The 22,564-nt window shown below is 41.7% G+C and overlaps 1 protein-coding gene across 1 annotated transcript in view; it reads right to left on the bottom strand.

The window, feature by feature from the left end:
• Positions 1–22,564, bottom strand: part of F13A1 (coagulation factor XIII A chain) — an 88,783-nt gene that overhangs the window by 5,690 nt on the left and 60,529 nt on the right. Inside the window, exons 9-14 of the mRNA XM_073332122.1 lie at positions 17,237–17,340; positions 13,858–13,946; positions 12,764–12,917; positions 10,655–10,939; positions 6,882–7,042; positions 1,968–2,104 (exon numbers count right to left, since the gene is read on the bottom strand). Coding sequence (XP_073188223.1) covers positions 1,968–2,104; positions 6,882–7,042; positions 10,655–10,939; positions 12,764–12,917; positions 13,858–13,946; positions 17,237–17,340 — 930 coding nt within the window. The remainder of the gene's footprint in view (positions 1–1,967; positions 2,105–6,881; positions 7,043–10,654; positions 10,940–12,763; positions 12,918–13,857; positions 13,947–17,236; positions 17,341–22,564) is intronic.

The following is a 22,564-nucleotide window of genomic DNA, read 5'->3' as shown; positions in this document are numbered from 1 at the left end:
AAATCGTACTCCTTTCCCTACTCAGGCCCATGGCTAAGCATCAATATATAGCCCTGTGACATGCCTAGGTCAATGGACAGAGGCAGGAAAAACAACCTGGTCTCCTGACTCCCAGCCCAGTGCTCTAGCCACTGGACCACATTGCCTGTTGTCTCAAACCATATATATGTCAGTACTGTAAAAATACGAGAGCATTTATAGCCATTTCTAAATTCTTATCCTCCTCAATACCCCCCTCCCCAAACAATAACTAATTACAAGAGACCAAAGGGACCACCGCCAATCCGAGATGGTCCAGTGATGGATAGAGATGGAAAAAAAAAAAACCCCAGAAAACCAACTGACTAACTTTTTGGCAAATGAAGTCAAACTGCCCTAATTATATTTGCCTGGGAGTGAACTTAGTGATGAATGATTCTAAATAATGTGCTGAGCTGTCAACACACTGCAGCCATTTATCAGCTTGAATACATAGAGACACATGGGATTATTATTTAAATAAACTACAACTACCCATGGTCTGTCCCCTGTGTGCATAACCTGCAGCCTTTATCCATCCAAGGAAAGTTAAAATGAAATCTCCAAATGACACAGCTAATCATTCCCCATTTTTAAATAAGTCCTAGGCCATTATCTTAAAGAGGGAGGGGGGGAAGCTGTGACTTGAAGAAAGCAAAGTATCCCCTTGATTGCCCATGTTTCCTGGTAACTCCCTTTCTTTGGATGCACCTGACAACTCTCACTTCCCTGAAGGTGAGAACAGTCAGCCATAGCTTTTAGAATAAGAAGGGCTGCAAAACAATGATTCCCTAATAATTAAGGCCAGTTTCAAAACTGGGATAGCCCTGTGGAAGATCCTGAGCCAAATTCAGTCATGCCTTAAACTGTAGTGCATGTTACACATTGTCCAGTGCCCTTTAACACCTATTTTCTACCCAACTCAAATCCAGGATCTGATGCCAATCATTTTTACATCAGTCCAAGTGTGATCAGAATCAGATCGCCGATGTGCAAATATGCTATCATTTATGCCACTGCTGAATTAGACCAATTTTTCAAAGGAACCAGGGCCTCAATCCAGCTTCTAAATTTCAGTACCTAATACTGCGTGCCAACAGCAGAACTTGTGCATGCAAATAAGACTTGCATCCAAAAATCTTTTATGCACACACAGTTCTACTGTTTTCACACATACACCACATCACACTCAAATGTAATGTGAGTTCTGGAAAATGTAGCCCTTATGCCTGGGAGCAGCTGTGCCAGTGATGAGATTCTCTATAAATGAAACAAAACATTGGCCAACAACATAAGACTTTCCTGTTTCTCACACTTGAGGTCATCCTGCACCAGGCCACTGCATTTCAGGATAGACCTATTTAGGGATGCTGTAGGATCACAGTTACTTACTCCTATGTTCAACACAGTGATCGCCTCCATGCTCTGCTGTTTCACCATCAGACCCATAGAGACAGATATTTTTTAAAAGGTATTTAGATTCACATAGGTGCATACAGGGATTTTCAAAAGCAGCTATCTGAATCTTTTAAAATCTTGCTCTGAATCAATGGGAGGGGGAAATCCCTTTTTGGAACACCCTCCCTAAAAAGCAAGTCTTATTTATGGTTTTACCGCACACCTTGTAGTGGGCAATATGTGGTTGAGTAGTTGAGGCAGAGATTAGATATGACACAAAGATGACAAATAAAAGAATAATAGAGTTGGCAGTTACCCACACCACCAACTTCTCCAAAGCCACTTCCCAACTACCAAAACCCTCTAGTAACCTTCACAGTGACAGACTGACCTCTTCCATCTGTTACACCCCCTCCATCCATTACAGATCCTTAGAATAAGAAGCATATGCTTGAATTACAGTACATAGATCCACAAGGATAGTTATTTTGTGCTAAATCCCATATGGGAGAAGGGAATGAACAGCTCATTATTTCCACGCTCTTCCCTACCTGAACATTTTTGTGGTTGTCCTCAGTAAGCCAGGTCCATCGAGACGTACCAAGACATTCACAAGCTTTTGGTTCAGTGGGTTGGTGAATTCTACTATCACAGACATTTCCTTACCAACTACCTTCTCTCCAGGAACCTACAAAACAAGGGAAGGATGTAGATAATAAGCAGAAAATTATAAAATCTTGGCATGCAAAGTCTCAGTTGTTAAATGCACATTTAACAAAATGTGTGTTTGTACGGATGGCTTTTTGAGACCGAAACAATGTAAAGTGAGCTATTAGTTTCTTGAGCTTGGTCATGCACAGAGAAGACTACAACCCTCCCCCCTCCCCATGCCCCCCAACATTTGGAACCCTGTTTCTTTTCTTGGTGCTCACCTCTTTACAAATCAAAACTAGTTAAAATACCTAGATGCCGCTGGGGTGACTGGCCATTCACTGCATTCTTTATTGCAGTGGATACAATGACCGGGCAAATGTTTCACTGGTTTAAATGTGGGTTTCCCCACAGTGAACGTTGCTGTATTCTGAGACAGAAGTATGCTGAGGCGGAAAAAGCGCGAGAGAAGTGCCAAGCTTCACCTCACTTCTGCACACAATCTGTCCAGGAAGATTTCATAACATGTCTGCTAATGAGGATAAGAGAACCACAGAAGGACCTGCTATACAATTAAAATGGAGTAATGCATACAGGTCTATTAAAGCACGATAAGAGACAGACTTTTTTTTTATGTATGATGGCTAAGTTAGGAGCCTTGAGTATTACGAAGAGGATTTTGTATTGAGGTACTGGACAGAAAGAAACCCTGTAGATCTCATTCTATTCTATTGCTGTTCTTACACTATGCTCACTCCCACTGTCCCTGGCATACTGGCTTCCAGACTGAAACAGCCTTTTCTTCCTTGTCACTTCTGAGGATCTCCTTAATTCTGGACTGGTAGGGGGACCTCTGATTACATCACAGTTGGGAGACAAAGTGCGTCCCCACCTTCCATGCACTTCATGGGGTGGATGTTCAGCACCCCAAATCATAGGGTTTGTGAATGATAGAGGATGAAGAGTGGGATCTTGTTTGTTTTAACAACTCTGCTTTCTTCAGGCAATGCATGAAATTGTGCACAGCCCCTTGTCTATAACAGCACTATCATGATTTGTGTGTGTGTGTGCGGGGTCTTCCATTTTTTAATTTGACTTAAAAAAAAGTACTAGGCTCTGTAGGAATATGCAAACTTGTGGCTGTAAGACCAGCCAGCAGAGTGGGGTGGAACTTGGAATTAGAAAAGGGGTTTCACTTCCTTCAGGTCCAATTCTTGGGTCTGAGCAGCACAAAGCTGGCTTAAGCAGCTTCCTGAGAAATCCATCATAAATTAAGAGTTGGGGTAGTTGATCCTACTCCAAGCCCACTTCCTCTTTCTGTCTCAGCTCCCGGTGTAGGAAGTGTTCCCAGGAGAAAGCAGGTGCCCCTGGGAAGAAAATGCTCCTGGTGCTGTTTATCTAGTCCCTTTTCTCACTCTGGTGATTAGACACTCCAGAATGGACTACTGAAATATTTTCCCCTATTCTATAGTATAAAATTAGGAGCGCTGGTTTGTGTCACTCAGGATCCTCTAAGGTCTTGTGCACAGCTTTCCATTCTTTTGCACTCCTCTTTAATGCTCTGGAGGGAACTCCAGCTCAGCCTGTTCTCTGTATATAACCTTTCTATTTGGTTGTTCTCAAAACCCCCTGTATATAAGAATAGGAAATGGATGAAGCACAGATGAGGTAAAACACTGCGTGTATAACACCACATGGCTGATGTGCAATGATAGCACTAATAGCCACATTTGTGACAGTCCAGTCAAAAAGACCCTCTTACATCTTCAAATTGATGTTAGTGGTACAGACAAATTTTCATCGAGTCCCCCCTGTGACAGTGCACCCCTTAAGGCTTTATGGAAATCTGCTTATGGATGTATATATGACATAACTGGAATATGTTTTATGCTACATATGCCATGTAACATATCTCTGTAAAGGTTATGATCTACTGAATCTATTAATTCTATTTGTGTGCATGTATCATTTTTGTATTTGAAGTAATGAATATTGGCTGTATACTTGCTTGATTTTTAAGTAGCCTTAGTAAAGCATTTGGTCAGCTTCTTTAGAAAGGAATTTACAAGTTAAGTGCCCAATCAAGAAGCAAAGGGATCTTGGAAGGCTCCAATCCACATAAGAAGTCTACATGAGGACGTTCAAGGTAGCATGTGAACCATGGCTGCTACCTGTAAGTTCTGAGTCATGCATGAACGTGTGACTTGCCTATGTGACTCCAAAACTCCATCTTATAGCTGGAATTCTACACAGCGGGAAGGAGGGGTATCTACCCACAAGAGAGAGTCTATTTAAACCCCTGGGAGACCCCTCCATTTGGTCTTCAGCTGGCACAAGAAATAGACTCTCCACCCCCCAGGATACCTGAAAGAAACTGGAACAAAGGACAGTAACTACAGGGGGTGTGAGTGATTGCTGGACCCAGACTAGAAGGAGACTAGTCTGTGAAAGCTAGCTTACTGGAATTCCTCTGCAGGTGAGGTTTTATCGGTATTCAATTTTCTTACTGTATTAGACAGACTTGCACGTTCTGTTTTATTTTGCTTGGTAATTCACTTTGTTCTGTCTGTTACTGCTTGGAACCACTTAAATCCTACTTTCTGTATTTAATCAAATTACTTTTTACTTATTAATTAACCCAGAGTATGTATTAATACCTGGGGGAGGGGTAGGGAGGGGGAGATGCGGGAAACAGCTGTGCATCTCTCTCTATCAGCGTTATAGAGGGCGAACAATTTGAATTTATCCTGTATAAGCTTTATACAGGGTAAAACTAATTTATTTGGGGTTTGGACCCCACTGGGAGGACAGGAACACTTCTTAAGCTGCTTTCAATTAAGCCTACAGCTGTTAGGGGATGTGGTTCACACTTGGGTCTGGGTTTGCAGCAGGCTAGCGGATCTGGCTCAAACCAGGCCAGGCTCTGAAGTCCCAAGCTGCCAGGGCAGGAAAGCAGGAGCAGAAGCAGTTTTGGCACATCAGTTGGAGCCCCAAGGGGGTTTCTGTGATCCAACCCATCACACCCCACTCCTCCCATCCAAAATTGTTTTTTCAATGAAAAAACAAAAGCCCTTCAAGTAAAAACTCTAGCTACCCCCTGCTCCATCAACACTTGGTGCGGGCGGGAGGAGTTGACAAAAACTCAGAAGTTTTCCACTGGGGATAAAAACCACTTCACTGACCAATTCTAGTCAGTAGTACTTTGTTTTTAACATTACTTTTAATAGTTTAAGAGATTGCTATGGGCCAAATCCTGATATCCTCACTTAGGGATTGATCACCCCCACCCTGAAATAGTAAAAGGTAAGACTCCCACTGACTTCAGTGGTACAGGATAAGGCGTTTAGGATCAAAATGTCAAAAGTGCCTAAAGTTGCAGGCAGGCCCCTAGTAAGATTTTCAAAATTGATTTGAAATCAATGGAAGTTGGGCACCTAATTTACTTAACTCCTGTGATCAAAAGCACTTAACTCCATAAGAATTGAGTTATTCTGGGTTTACACAGATGTAACTGAGCAGAATTTCACCTTAGCACACTTCTTATTGAGACCTGGCTTCAAGCTAAATTTGAAAGAGGTATATTTTCCCCATTAATTGGTTAATTCCAATGATCTTTTAGTCGGACATAGAAAGATCAAGATGTATATATGAAGACATATGGGGAATAGTATTTTTCACCCTTTCCCCTTACTTAAGGATTAAGTAGTCACCCAATTCACATATCAAAGTCTACCAAGAAAGTTCGGGAAGACGAGATTTGCATTGCTCACATTTCTAAAATTAAAATTGAGCAGAAGTCCCTATCACCTCTATCTTACATGCACTTAAAAGAAGAAAAACCAAACAAAAAGCAGGACACCTTTGTACATGACAAAGCAGCAAATAGGGCACAAAACGAATTTAATTTTTTTTTTACCCTTTGCAGGTCACCGTAAGCTTTTATTGTTTATAGAATAGATGGTTACTGGGCTAAAACCTATCGCTTTCATTAATTATTCTTTCATCACAACAAAGGAGGGTGAATAAGCTATTTTGGAGCTTAACTTGGGGATTTTGTGTCAGAGGTTCTGTCTGAATACTGAAGATACAGGATTATACATTTTTTAAATTTGGCTACTGAAGATAAGTGAAGTTAATTTGACTTGTTGGTTTTCTCTAGGAGATGCTCTGTAAAACAGAATCCTCTCTGAAGACCATACTGATAATCATTTACATTCTCTAATTAGACCATAGTGACACTTTCGTATTTCATGAGAATTTTCAGAGGCTTGTAACTTTTGCCTGCTTGGGTGAATTTTCCTGGGGATAGCAAAAGGCCCATCCCTGACATCAAGGTGATGTCCCTACCAAATTTCAAGTCCCTTCTCCAAAGCATGGAAGTGCTAGACCTTAACAAAACAGTTGTAAGAATATGTTTAACATGCGCAAAACATATTTTCTTCATTTTTGCTGAGCCTTTCAAAAAACAACAAATAAATTCAGCCTCAAGCACACACCAACATGGAAAACTTCAGCCAAAACGTTAAAATCTGGCAAAGTTATAAGCAACTGAAAACAGGGTCCGAGTGGGAAGCATGAGGCAACTGAACTAGAGGTGATACAATCAACTCTACTTATTTTTATATATGACTCTGTTTTAAGTTGTTTATAACATTAGCTTTTAAATTTGTTTGAAAAAAGACCCCCAGGTTAGCCACCTAAGTGCTGGCCCAACCTGTAGATATACGGAGTAGAGGTCTGTGTGATGGTGATGCAGAATGTATCCTGAACTCAGGATAGTTGCTAGGTTCCTTTGTTGCATTCCTGAAACTGACCTTGATGTGCAGCTTGGGGATTTGCAGTACAGAGGTCTTCTGCTTGGCCAGAATCTTTTTCGTTTCATTGAGACGTGCTGTGACGAAGAAGTGCAAAGAGGCCTGTTCCAGCAGCTGACTCATGTACTCACTTGATTTGATTAAGACCTCAGAAATTTTAGCTGATGGGAGAAAAAACAAACGCACACAATAAAACTGAAGCTTGAAAGCAGTATAGTTACCGGTTATTACTTTCAGTCCTGCTGATGCCCTGCAGATACGGTACAGATTTGCCTCCACTGAAGAGACTGTCAAAGGCACAAATGGGAGTTAGGTAGTCAGACAAAAGCTGCAATGCCTCCTTTTCTGCTACAACTTTCTTCGTATGTTACCTTTGTCCTCCTCTTGTGCACCACCTGTCATTTAAGATAGTCCCTGTCCCAGACAGCTCAATCTTCTTTGTTACATGTCTGGACAGGGCCCAGCATAATGAAGCCCTGATCCTTGACTGGGGCTCAGAGGCACTACCGTAATATAAACAAGATGTACTAAATGACTCCCATGGGCTTTTAATGGGACAGTGAGGTGCTGAAATGCCCTTGGAGAATCTCCCTCTAAATGTTTACTTCTCTACTTCATTTCCATACCCCTTCCACTTATTTTTGAGGGGTACCCATGCAGGCGGTAACAGCAGCCAATTGGAGGTGTGAATGCACACAGTGCTACTGGCAAGGTTTCCTGTTCCTCAGTGCAGGGCTCATTGCTGATGCCCGCTGTTGGCCTACCTCAACACTACATGCACCACACGGCAAAGGGACACGCACTACCCCGCTCCCTTGAGAGCTGTCACTCTGGTCCTGGATGATCATTATTGAAAAGAATAGCTCCCTGGGCTGGAATGTTGAGATGCCGTTCAATACAGTTAAAATCAATGATTCTCTGCAACTCTCAGTCCAGCAACGGTGTTAGAATTCAACGTGCAGAAGCTCACATAGATCATCTAGGAGGCGATCAGTCACAATATGTATCTTGATTCCTTGCCTGAGCAAACTCCAGTCTAGTTTTTCCAACATTAGTAAAAAATATCAAGATTTCCCACCCACTTATTATTCATTTGTTTTATCGGAGCACCTAGGAGCCTCAGAGTCATGCTGGACTAGACCCCCAGTATGCTTGGCACTGTACAAACACCCATGAAATTGAATTCAAACTGGGTAAATCACATATACCTCTTTCCACTCTTGAGCCACCTACATCAAAATGGGTTCCTAGAGTGGGTTTCAAAGCCATTCCTATGATGACCACCTGAACTAGATTCACCAGGCCAGCCTGGAATTTTTTTGATGTGGTCCCATCTCCTGTAAATGAATTTCTCATCATATCTCAAATCTTTAATTATAATCAAGACTAGGTGTTTTTTATCTGTGTAAAAAATATTTGTTGTACTAGAAATGGAATTTATTTTACAATGGAAAAAAGAGAAACATTTCAGATTAAATTTAATCACTGAGAAAAAAGAATAATGGAATCTCATTTCTGCAGCGGGTATGCTGGTAAGATGCCAATACAACTTACTGTGCCCGGGAAAGCCCAGGGAGACACAAAACTGAGCTGCCTAGCAGCCTTTCAAAAAGACAGGGAAAGCTAAATATAACTGAGTGGAAGCAATAGCACCTTTGAAGGCACTGGCAGGTTTAAGCTATTCAAATCCTCAAAGATGTTTTCAACCCATACAGTTCCTTTAATCATTATTCTGAAAAATCACACATCCAGTTTCTGTTTGAAAACTTATTTTGCTCCTTTCAGCAGTGTAGTCTAGAAAGAATGCCTTGACGCATTTTGATCATATAGTGATATTCTATTACCTTCAAAATACACACACACACACTTCTTGCTATTTCACTAAACCTACAAATTCTGCTCCCATTTCTCAAAATACGTTAAGATGATTCTGAGAGTTGCTAACATTCTATTTAAAAAATAAAGGACTGTTTTCTTAGCACCCTCACCCCACCCATCCTCCTGACATTATTATTATTATTAATAATAATAATAATTAATAAGCAGCAGTACTCACCTACATTCACCAGGGCTATTTCTTGCTGCTTTGTGCAACAATCAGCAACTCCCAATCTTGTTGTACAGAGATGAAAAAATACGGTATGTCCCTTATAATAATGGACTGTTGGCAACCCTAGTGATTTCTCCCTGGTATGCTGCTTATTCTAGATGGAGGCCCAGTCTAAATTCACTCATCATCATCAGTCACTAGAATTTGGAATTTATGAAAACATTCCATAGCAGTTTTATGTACCATAGCCACAGCTTAGCAAAAATGAGCACTGTGGCTGTAAACGTATCCTAGTAAATTCACCTTCGTGCAGAGGATTCAAACAAGCACCACTGCATTATTTAACCTCTTTGTTAAGTAGAGTCACAGTGCCTTCCATGGGACCTCACCACAGGGCTGAATCTGACCTGTGGAATTTAGCTTGGAAAACAGAGGGAATGCTGAGATATTTGCACATCTATACTGAATATCTAAATTATGGCTAAATTCTTCTCTCAGTTATAGGGGTGCAATTGGATTGCCAATGAGAGTTTAGCCCAGAGTTGAAATTGATTTATTTTTATGGCTAGCCAGGTATTTTTTATAAAGTTTGACAACTTTACAGCCGACATTTAATAATTGATTCAAAGCACTTTAAAAAGTGCTTGTTATAATAAAATTGGTTGGAACAACTCAATGCGGCAGAGAGAAAGTACATGAACAGTTACTGAATACTCACAAATGAATCGGATGAGTTAGAAACAACCAACAAATAGCTATTGACTCATCATATGAGACTGGAGCTAAAGTTTTGATTAGGGTCCATCTCTAATTTTTCATTATTATTATATATTCATATTATTTTATGGAGATTTACAAGCTCCAAATGGAAATTTACAGTTGTGGGGAAAAATCCTGCCCTAAGACGTGCAGAATGGATAATAGGGAACCCTTTATCCCCGGCAAACAACAGGGCAGGATCTCTCCCTAACAGTTCAGAGAGGGCTAGAAAGAGGGTACCAGCAGCACAGCACACCCCCGCAGAGTGCATGGTATCTCAGGTAGGGAATGTTCCCTCAACTGGCTTGCACATATGCTGTGGTCAGCAGCACACACTAGCCGGGGATGTATGCTGTTCCTTTTTAGATTGCCATAAATATGCACCTAACACTGTATTCCCATAGCCTGTCCTGAACCCTCCTACGCTCTAACTGCAGGATGGCTCTTGTGCCAGATGTGCACCCAGTGCCACTCTTTTCCCTTCTCTTGTAGGGCTCTCTCAAATAAGAGAAAGATTTTGCTTTTATTTTGTCATTGTAACCTCCACCTGAAGAACCAGAGTTTTCCCTTTCCTTTTTGAGAACTTACAAGATGGTCAAAGATGTGAAAATGACATCTTACAGCTTAACACCTGGACCCATTCTCTCTCTCTCATTAAATAATAACAATCCTCATCACTTATTTAATAATTCAGCACTTTCAATCTGTAGAACTCAAAATACTTTTTGACTGTGGATAAGCATGATCATCCCCATTTCACATATTGTGGATGGTCAGAGGGTAAGGTCACGGGCAAATACACAGCAGAATCAGGAACAGAACCCAGGTTTCCTGACTCCCATTCCAGGGCCCTATCCACAGCTATGTAATTTGGGCCTATCACTAGAGGGAGTTTCACTGGCGTCAGCACACACAGATAAGAAAGCAAACAAAAGGCTGAGGCTTAAAGTTTTCCCCCTCTTACATGCCAAGGGTTCCAGTGTCACATCAAAAGTATGACTCTTGAATTCATTCTTCGTGACACCCGTATAAAACACAATATTGCCAGACAGATAGGCTGTTGCAGTGTAACGGGTGTGGCTGTTGTTTCTGAAAGTTACAGTGACTTTGAAGTCACTGCCAAGTATTGCATTTTCCACTTGAAAGTCCATGTCAACATCGGTCCCTGCCTGCTCCATAGTATCCTGGGTAACCTTTTTAATGCCATACATCAGAGCTGTCTCAAGGGCCAGTCTCTCTTCTTCTGTGCCTAGGACAAGATGAAAATTATGTTAAAAAAACTGAAACAACAGAACCTAATTACCAGGTTCATAATGATGCCACTTTCCCAGGGTCCAGATTGGTGTTTTGTATATGGCAGTAACAAACACCTAAAAAAATCTTTTACAAATATTTTGAAATTATTTCTCTTCTTAAATTACTTCAGCGCTTATAAAAACTACCAGATCATGGGCCAGATCTAAACTCATTAGTCAATGAAAAGACTCCCCTTAACCTTAATGATCTCAGGATCTGGCCCTTAGGTTTCTGGAGACCTGGAGCTAAGTAGAGGACAATTTGAGCAGTGGTAGGGGTAATGCATGCTTCCCAACCAAACTGGCTAGCTAATGTGCCTCAAATCTGTACTAAAGAGACCACATCTATGAGTAAGAGGGTAGTTCAGTCTTCATGTCCATTCAGTTCTTGGCCTCTTTGCTGGGACTTCCAACTACGGTACCAGTCAGAGATTGGCAAATACTGCAAATAAAAACAAAAAATCACTTGCAAATTTTAAAAATAAAAATAGCAAATTCAACTCAATGATATTTGCCTTATTTGTTTTCTGTGAATTTTTTGTTCACAGAAAAACAAGATGTTCCAAATACTCATGCACATACGCAGTTGCTTGAATATTTGTGCTGAAGTGTTCATTGAGCCATCCTGATAGCTTGTGGATTTGGGAATCATCCAGTCATGGAGCAGAAATGCTACCATATGACGTAGGTGATCTATCACACTGTGTGAATAGCGAAATATAAGAAGTGAATACTTGAAGCAATAGTCAGATAATAATTACTGTGGTTCATTATCAATCTAAACTCAATTGACCAGTGGGACTTAGAAAGCAAAAACTCTGTACTCCAACCATGCAGTCCTGGGTAAAGCAGCTTATTTGGGATTAAAATGTTATTTTGATCCTTCTCTGCTTCCCCAATATCACAAATGAATGGGGGAGTGTTGCTAAAGTAAATTAGTAGAGAAGATGGAAGAACACTACCTACTTTTGAGTATATCTGATTCTAGACATGTGGCACAGCCGAGTGGACTTAATTTTTAGCACTGGAAACAGTCTCAGGGTGGTAGGGCTGTGTGACACTCATCCCTTTTTTGTTAAAAAATAAGCACTTACCAAGATACTGTATTTGACATGGAGGAAGCTCATAAGGAATTACTGTCACCCAAGATGTGTCAGACCTTCTGTAGTGGATGATGAAAAATGAGCTAGTCCCCTTTTCTCAGCTCACCCCAGTTGGTTGGGTAAGAGAAGAGCCTTGCCTCACCCACTCTGCAAAATTCCTGTTTGCAGGCCCTTAAAGAAACAGTAACTGATTTTCTCCCACATGCTACTTATTTCTAGGGTCACTTTCTTTCCACCAATACGTTTTATTTCCTAGGGCTTTGCATACTTCAAAACCTCCCAGAATTTTAAAGGGCCATGCCATGTGACCTAGGATGGGCTGACCCTTAGTCACCACTACTTTTAAGGGTCACACTACTGTCACACTTCTGAAGTGGATGATGAAAAACAACTTTTAAAATCTCCTATTTTGAATTAAATAAATTCATCCATGGTTATCCTCTGTTTTCAGATATAGCAACTCCTGTCCAAGGTGTTTTTGAGCGACAGCCTAAGGAGATGTTCTTACAGAAGGATGTGTAATAAGTTTGAGGTGGAATTAAGATACGCCACTTGGAGAAAGCTGTGTGAGAACCCACCTTGCTAGAGGTTTATATATAAATGACAGGAGACCTATTTAAGAAAAATCTACATCCGTATATACAACACTTCATTTTGCCATGTGCAGTCAGTTACCTTCCTGGAACTTGTACTGCTCAGTAATGTCCTTGGTTCCATCACTACCAATTTCCTTGGTCAAGATGAATTTCCCAATGTGGGTCTTATCAATGTGTTCAATCACTCTGGTCCCATCTTTCATTGCTTTTGAGTAAACAATATCACTGTTTACCTATAAAATTAAATAACAAAGCATTACGTCTTCTGTTGTGTTTAAAGCCAATATATCTTCCCCTTGACTCAATGACACAATCACCAAGTCCTACTGATTTAAACGGGACTAGATGCATGTTTAAAATTAAGCACATTAAGCCCCCTTCCTGGACTGGGGCCCAAAACACTTCCAAAAAGGGTTTAATGTTAATGATAATTTGGTAATACTTTAAACTAGCTGTCAGATACACTTGTCATATGGATTTCCTAGTACAGTTGCAGGGCCAGAACTTCAGCTAGTGTAAATCAACGTAGCTCCATGTATAGTCATTGGAGCCAATTTTCACCTGCTGAGGATCTGGCCCACTGTGTCCTTTTGAACAATCAATAGCTATTTAATAACACATTTGTGAAGATTGAGAAATCCTGGCAGCAAGTCTGGTCTCCATGATGCTTGTAAAGGTACTGTCCTGAGTTGAGGAGCCCCACCATCTCAGCAGGAGCACAATTACTTTGCATTCTAATAGAGCCTCACAATGTGCTAGGGGCTGTCAACACATACAGGAAGATACATGCCCTGGCCCAAAGAGCTTACACCACCACCCAGAGCTTCAGAGCCTGCCGGGGAGCCTGCCTGCTGTTACAGTCGTTAATGAGAGGCAGGGGCCAATGCAGATTGTGTTATGGAAAGCAGCGAGTAACTTTCTCTGCTGCTCTGGTAACTGGGGTTTCATTTCAACTGGAGCAACTTCTTCTGATTACTACTTTGGCAAGCAGTGCTTCATCAATTTTATCATTCACAAGTGTCATATCAAACCTACTGATCTAAATATAATGACAGGATTTCTATTTTACATGAGTTGTAATGGGAAATAACATTGCAGTCCATGTATTATACCTAGAGACTGACTTACTGTCGCATTTAAATCACGCAAAACACTATTTTTTAAGGTACATACCTCTGCAAAAACAAAAGGTGCATCGAACTGGAAGCAGACATGACCATGTTTAATAGCTTGAACAGAAGCAGGGCCACATCTATACATACCTGAATTGAGATTAGAGGGGGAAGAGAAATAAAAGGTTGAATTTGTTCTCTTTATCTTTAGTTAAAGTAAATATCTAGAATGTGCTAGATTGGGAAAAAACAACTAGCCAAAACCATTCGCTTAAAATAAGAACCTAAGAACAGCCATACTAGGTCAGATCGAAGGTCCATCTAGCCCAGTATCCTGTCTTCCGATAGTGGCCAATGCCAGGTGCCCCAGAGGGAATGAACAGAACAGGTTCAGTGATCCATCCTTTGTCGCCCATTCCCAGCTTCTGACAAACAGAGGTTAAGGACACCATTCCTGTCCAACATGACTAATAGACATTGATGGATCTACCCTCCATGAACTTATCCAGTTCTTTTTTGAATCCTGTTATAGTCTTGGCCTTCACAACATCCTCTGGCAAGAAGTTCCACAGGTTGACTGTGCGTTGTGTGAAGAAATACTTCCTTTTGTTTGTTTTAAACCTGCTGCCTATTAATTTCATTTGGTGACCCCTAGTTCTTGTGTTATGAGAAGGAGTAAATAACACTTCCTTATTTACTTCCTCCACAGTCATGATTTTATAGACCTCTATCATTTCCCCCTTTAGTTATCTCTTTTCCAAGCTGAAAAGTCCCAGTCTTATTAATCTCTCCTCATACAGCAGCCGTTCCATACCCCTAATCATTTTTTTTTTTTGCTGTTTTCTGAACCTTTTCCAATTCCAATGTACATGAAATAAAAAGATAGGTTTTACCTAGTGTCATAAGCCCGACTATCTCCTTTGCTGAGGGCATAATATTCCACTGGTATCTGTACTGCAAAGATAGCATATTATACCTGGTACATGTACAGCACTGCAGGTGTCTTTGGACTCATGTGCTAGGTGTGAGATGCAGCAACAAAACTGTTCATTAATGAAAATGGAGACTTTGCTTCCCTTCCACTTTCAGGGCCTCATTCTGCTACCCTGACAAACTCTGATTGCAGTGAGACTACTTGCAGAGTGAAGTACTACTCAGTGTGATAAGAGTATCAGAATCAGGCCTTCAGTGTCTGAGGTTATTTAAAGAGAGGGGGAAAAAAGCTTTTACAAGTGCTATTGATGGAACTTAAGCCACACTTCTCCCAGGCCCCGCAATATTTCCCCACTCTAGTTTTTTGATGTTCTAACCTCAGCTTGCCACAGGTGCACATGCATGTACCCACAAATGCTACATTCAACCAAGGTAAGATCATGGCGCTGATTTTTACTTGAAAACAGTGATGTTTTCATCTACCTTTTTAAAGTGATTTGGGAGTTTCTGAAAGGTGATGAACTGACAGAACTCGGTCCCTATTCACCATGATTTCAGTGGAGTTACACCGGTGCAAAACTGGAGTAACTAAGTGCTGAATCAGGCCCTTTGTCCGCTGTTTAGCCCCTGATAAAGCACCGACACGTTGCTCCACGTTTTCCATATTGCCCCACCAGCATGCCTCAGTCCTCAGCCATAGGTACTACTTCCGAGGTCATTCAGTTGTTTCTTCTCTGCTGGAATTGCCAGCAACTGCCAAATTAATGCCAGTTTTACCACATGGAGACCTGTTTGCTAGGAACTGGACTGATAGCATCAACTCATTTCACATGCTCAAGGCCACAGAACAACTTATGTTGTAATAACTTATAGCCACAATTGACCCAGACAGGAAAGGCTCCATGTTCTATTACCAACTCAGTGAACCATCCAGTCCCAAATCTGAAGCTATCTAACAGTTGGCACCTTAATGACACACTTTTTGCTTCACTGTTTAGCATAAGCCTCAAGTGCTGGAAATGTCATTCAGTATAAGCTGATTTGAGTTAAAGCTGACAAGCTTGGAGGAGCTCAGTCTGTCAGAGTGTGAACCTAGGAAACATCTGACTGCCGCTGTCTTAAGAATATATCTTTGAATTGAGTGAGCAGGAAATTAAGAAATGTAACAGCAATAGTGGATTTTCATTTTTCTCTACCATCTAGAGAATGCAGCCACAGGAATTTACAGAGAGAAATTAGCATTATGGCATATGTTATATACTCCCAAAATACTTGGTTTAAAACCGTTACATCCCCTCTCACTCTTCTACAGGGCAGCTCTGTTATCACAAATACATTTAACGTTCCTGGGGCTGGGTCCAAACTCCAGCGAAGGCAATTGGAGTCCTTTCATTAGCTTCAACGTTCTTTGGATCAGGCACCTTTCCCTTCCACATGTCCTTTCCTCACTCCACTGTGCTATGAGTTGGCTTGCAGGCTGGTCACAGGGCTCATGGAATCCGGAATCCCATGACTTCTCCATTTTTCTCCTTGAGCCCTTTGACTTTTGGGTGGCCATGCTGTGGAAAATACCACAGTCTCTCCCCACCCTTGAAGTCATCCCTGGGCTCAGCGTATGCCACTTGCTGAGACTGAAGGGAGAGGGCTACTCCTTTACTGAAGGGGGATGTAAATAAGTCTCAACCTGTAACAATCAGTATCAAAATGTAGGACCAACACCTAAATACTATGGTGAGGGCACTTTAGAAATCTGATTAAATAAAGTTTGCCCTGGTCTACACTGGTGGAGGGGTGTCGACCTAAGATACGCAACTTCAGCTACGCAAATAGCATAGCTGAAGTCGGCGTATCTAAGGTTGACTTATCTGGCCATGAGGATGGCGGCGAGTCAACTGCTGTTGCTCCCCTGTCGACTCCGCTTCCACCTCTTACAAGCTGGAGTTCCGGAGTCGACGGGGAGCGCGTTCAGGGATCGATTTATCACGTCTAGACGAGACGCGATAAATCGATCCCCGATAGATCAATCACTACCTGCCGATCCAGTGGGTAGTGAAGACCTGCCCTTGGTTTCATCAAAATGTTCTATGTTTCACCTGTGATTTTTTCAAAGTAATGTCCACTATAAAATTCCTATCCTTCCTATCAGTATGCACAGAAATTCTGCTTTGAACATGCTTTCAATGGGAAACAATATGCAGCCCCCCCTCCCGCCTTAAAAGAAGTCAAGGTTATACATGGGTTGCATCAAAACCTTTTGGTATTGCAGAATATGGAATGCTGGTCTTTAATACATAATACTATATAAAGTACATACCACCTAACCCAACAAAAGTGGCTGAATTATGGCACAGAGTGTCTTGTTTTCCTCTGGCCAAATTCTATGCCCACTGAGATAATTGGTGCTTTTATATCTATTGGGGGAGAATGAGAAATCCATCTCCAAATCTTCTCCACAGCTACTGACTTCAGTCTAAGGACTAAAATACAAAGACTGCATGCAGGATTACCATCACTGTTTTCTTGAGGAGTACTATCTACGACTTGCCATCCTCCAAAACCAACGGGAAGATCAGGTCTTGCCATCCATGCCTCGTTCCAGCAGTGATAGTTCCTTACACAGGAAAACAGACAAGAATATTCAATACTAAAGCATAAAAATAAATATCAGAACAAGCCTGTGTCTTAATGTCTCACTGTTGCAATGAAAATCTCATAAGAATTTTCTGGGTCCAACAGTTTATATGTTGCAGAGGACAGATCAAGCCAGATCCCCAGGCCCAATAATTTGGTGCCTGCTGAAGCTTGATGGGGAGTATCAGAAAGGTAGGTATAAGCCTTCTTTGCAATCCCCTGATCCTCAAGCCCAGTCCAGTGCCAAGAAGCCAATTAGAGGAGCCTGAAAGATGCTCTAAATGGCACTTAATGCATAGCCCCCCTAAAAAGAGATTCAGGCAGCTAGGAATTGTTGGTGCACAATGGTGCTCCTGCCACAATCCTTTTTTTCAGAGTAGCAGCCGTGTTAGTCTGTATTCGCAAAAAGAAAAGGAGGACTTGTGGCACCTTAGAGACTACAGACTAACACGGCTGCTACTCTGAAACCTGTCATTATGCAAGGCACTGAATTTAGCCGTATGGAAATTTTTTAAATGTGTTAGTCTCTAAGGTGCCACAAGTCCTCCTTTTCTTTTTGCGAATCCTTTTTTTGTCAGCCACGTCCCCAAGAATGGGGGCTGTGAGAAGGGTGCCAGTCAATTCTATCTCAGAGAATACCTCTATGCAAGAGAAATCCCTAACTGCCCATGTATGCTGGTGTTAACACTGCTTTGTGATTCCTGAACGGTATAAAGCAGACCTAGCCAGGCTGATGACTAGGTAATCTTAAACAGAGGTTTCAGTACCAACTATACAACTGGTAATATGCACAACTATGTTCATTCTGATAGTTAAAACAAACAAACGAGCTTGTCTGGTTTCTGTGTAAAGTTGCAGGTGCAGGTTTATTAACTGACCCTGCACTGGATATATAAACAAATAGTTCCCTAACTCCTTGTAGGTCATTTTTGAATGCCACAAACCAAAGACTAAGCTTTTTAAAGAGGAATAGTTGCGTTAGTTTGCGGACGATATTAAGCTGGGAGCGGTTGCAAGTGCTTTGGAGGACAGGATTAAAATTCAAAATGATCTGGACAAACTGCAGAAATGGTCTGAAGTAAATAGGATGAAATTCAATAAGGACAAAGGCCACTTAGGAAGGAACAATCAATTGCACATATACAAAATAGGAAATGACTGCTTAGGAAGGAGTACTGCAGAAAGGGATCTGGGGGTCATAGTAGATCACAAGCTACATATGAGTCAACAGTGCAATACCGTTGCAAAAAAGTGAACATCATTCTGGGATGTATTAGCAGGAGTGTTGGAAGCAAGACACGAGAAATAATTCTTCCACTCTACTCCATGCTAATTAGGAGTATTGTGTCCCGTTCTGAGTGCCACATTTCAAGAAGGATGTGGACAAATTGGAGAAAGTCCAGAGAATAGCACCAAAAACGATTACAAGTCTAGAAAACATAATGTATGAGCAGCAGTCCCTCTAATTTTTCCACCTCACGTGCGGAATGAATTTTGTTATGTGCAACATAAACTCATCACCTGCATATTGGTGCACATAATAAAATTTATGTGGTGGAGGTGGGGCCGAGGGGTTCGGAGTGTGGGAAGGGGCTCAGGGCTGGGGCAGAGGGTTGGGTGCAGGGGGTAAGGGCTCCAGCGGGGGGTACAGGCTCTACGTTGGGAGCCAGGGATGAGGGGTTTGGGGTGCAGGAGGGTGCTCTGGGGCTACATCCTCACGAGAGGACTCTCCCCAGCTGTCTCTCCCACCACAGCAGCACCTGGGGAGGGGGGCACTTCTCCATGCCGCAGCAGCTCTGGGGCTGGGGCCACAGGATAGGCACCCCTCCCTCAGCAGGTTTGGGCCAGGGATGGGTTCGGGCCTGGCTGGGCCGCCCCACCCCAGCTGTGGCTGGGTTCAGACCAGGGTAGGGGCACTCTGGCCGGTCCGGGTGCTCCAGGTGCAGCAGAGTTGGGGGCCAGGCTATGTCTGGGCCTGGGGAGATGCCCCTCCCCCCAGGTGGGTTTCCTGAGCGCCTGTGCAGTGCTAAGAAGGATGCTGTGCAGCTGAGCAGCTTACAGGGAACTTAGCCTATGAGGGAAGATTGAAAAAATGGGGTTAGTTCAGTCTGGAGAAGAGAAGACTGAGAGGGGACATACTAACAATTTTCAAGTAATTAAAAGGTTGTTACAAGGAGATGGGAGAAAAATTGTTGTCGTTGACCTCTGAGGATAAGACAAGAAGCAATGAGCTTAAATTGCAGCAACGGTGATTTAAGTTGGACATTAGGAAAAACTTACTAACTGTCAGGAAGGTTAAGCACTGGAATAAATTGCATAGGGAGGTTGTAGAATCTAAATCACTGGAGTTTTTTAAGAGCAGGTTAGACAAACACCTGTCAGGGATGGTCTAGATAAACTTAGTCCTGCCATGAGTCATGGACTAGATGATCTGTAGAGGTCCCTTTCAATGATTAGGTCTAACTTTAAAAAAATATGCAAAAAGCAATTTACTTTGTTAGAATTTTCCAACTCTCCCTTGGTAATACTGCAGAAGGTAGAGAGACCCCAACTGAATCATCAGTGCCATGGTGCTAAGTTTTCCTTGGAGGTTTTCCATGTAAGCAAAAAATAGGCCCAGCTCTCTTAGTTTCTAATTAGTTCACAGACTCACGTGCTATGGTTGCCCATGTTAGAGGTCATATCTCCACAGGACCAAGTTCCATGGATCTGGGAACTAGGGGTGCTGGGGGTTCTGCTGCACCCCCTGGCTTGAAGTGGTTTCTATTATATCCAGGGTTTGCAGTTTGGTTCAATGGCTCTCAGCACCCCCACTATACCAATTGTTCCAGCACCCTTGCCAAGTGCTGTTCCATGAGCCACATGCGTTATGTTCAAAGGCATTTAAGTGGTTAGTTTAAGCACAGACTTGAAATGCCCTCACTTGGCTGGGTGCTTGAAAAACACCACCAGGTCATCTTATTTACAATCTGTCGAGAATGTTTCAAAGATGAACCACCCTAACGAGAAAGATGGCTCTTGTAACTTTCTTTCTGAAATTTTATTAGAGCTCAAGGGAGAGCACAAACAAGGAGGAAAAAAACCCAACACGAGTTTCTTGCAACAGCTTCAAGAGTCAACCAAGTGTTTGAATTTTGTTATTAACAAAAATGGGGGAGGAGAAAGTAGCAATTTTCTTTGCAAATTATGTGTATCCTGCCAGCAGATATGAATGAAATTACATCTGTGTAGCCACTGATACTTCCCTAATCCATGCAATATTAGCAATAAAATTGCAGCCAGAATGGATTGTTAAACTCCGACCATTTCATTAGTAATAGGTGAAAAAAACAGAAATGTAGAGGAGTCAGTGGGCTCTGAGGCTTGTCTAACAAGACATTTCAAAGCAGAAATAAATGCTTGGATCAGGGAAAAACTTGTCAGTTAGGAGAGTTAATGAAGCAGGACTACAGAAAAAGAATTATTCAAGAAAAGTGACGCACACAACTAGAATTTTTGATACTGCTGAATGCGGCGTAGTGAGTCATTCTCATAGAGCCTTTGGTGAACCACTGTCTGGTAGGTGGGTTTTTGAAAGTTATGACGATGCCATGTGAGAAGAGACAATCTCTGCCCCGAAGCACTTAAAATCCAACTTTGAATCAAACTCAGATGTTCTTGGTTTTGAGTGTGACCAAAGGACAGAAGGTAAAAAACAGAGGGGAGGAGGCCATGAATGAAACTAATCTTATTTGGTGAGTAGACACTGCAATGTAATAACTTGACTGTAAGCTCTGTGGCGGGGACTGTTTTTTTGTTTGTATAATGCCTGGCACAATGGGATTGAGATTTATATATGCTACTGCAATACAAATGATAAATAAGTATGATGACATTGGGTGAGGATGGATAAATACATATTCACTTGTGCTTCCCCAGATTTGGGGGGATTCTTCCATCCCTAAAACATAATCTAAAGTTCCTTCCAGCTCCAAAACATACTGGGCCACATGCTTGACTGGTGCAAGTGAGCACTGTTCTATTGACTTCAATAGAGCTACGCCGCGTACTAGCAGCTGAGGGTCTGGCCCTATATATAGACAATTATTTAAACTGAAGTTGTAGCTCTTATATCTAAACCAGCCAGAGACTAAACAAAATGATAGAAAAACTAATAAAAAATGACCAGGTGGCAGACTTTTATGCCTGGCAGACAATTTAAGAAGAGTACTTTACAGGGCTCATATGGTTAGGGACATATTGGATGAGAAAGGACATTAGGATTGAGTATAGCACTGAAGAATGTCTTCCACACCACAAGAAATTTGGTTTTGGAGTTAGAGAGAGGGTGGAGCCTGGAAGATTGGAGTTCAACACCTCAGAAGGGATCGCTACTCAGGCCTCCATCTTACAGTGAGCTTGGCATGGAAGAAGCTCCTGCACCCACATGGAGCCTCATTGATTTTAACAGGGCTCTGCCTGATTGGAGATCAATACTAGGATCAAGGCACAATAGTAAGATCCCTTCAAGGTATATTCCTTACGTGTCTGTACATAATTAAAAAAAACTAAAGTAAGGAGAAGCAGTCAATAATGACAGTAATCTGACCAAGTTCTTAAAAATAACTTCTGGAAAAGTCTGTGTAATTCTTTATATATGTTTTCATCCTGGGAAAAAATGCTTTTTTCTAAAAATAAGTAAATGCATATCAGATACCAAGCACTTGGGTGCAGCCCCATGCCTAGAGATGGGTCTGAACAAAAATCCTGGATCCAAACATCCCTGAATTCTGGCAGTGCTAGAAATAGGAACACAGATCCATCTTTTGCAGCTCCAGGGAATAAAATAGTCAACTGCTGTAGACGTTCATAAAGGAAAGAGATCCTAACTTCCAGTTGCCTAGGGATTATAAATAAATTAAAAAAGAAAAGTCAAGACATTTTTTTCAAAAATTGTTATAAATACCTTGAACATGTCATCTTAAAAAAAATAAAAAGCTACACTGAAATAACATCAAGGATAAGACACAAACCATTTAAAGTCTGAGTTAGAGCTACCACAGAGTGGTACAAGGTAATGAAGAGAAAGGACACAAAGGAGAAATGGGAAGTGCTGTAAGATAAATTAATGTGCGCCTAAGGGGTTATGTGCACCATGTAGCAATAAATACATTATGAGGAGAAAGAGATGAACAAGGAAGCCCAAAGTAATCAAGACAAAGAAA

The sequence above is a fragment of the Lepidochelys kempii genome, chromosome 2, assembly GCF_965140265.1.
Source record: "Lepidochelys kempii isolate rLepKem1 chromosome 2, rLepKem1.hap2, whole genome shotgun sequence".
Lineage (NCBI taxonomy): Eukaryota > Metazoa > Chordata > Testudines > Cheloniidae > Lepidochelys > Lepidochelys kempii.
This window is presented reverse-complemented; position numbering and strand designations above follow the sequence as displayed.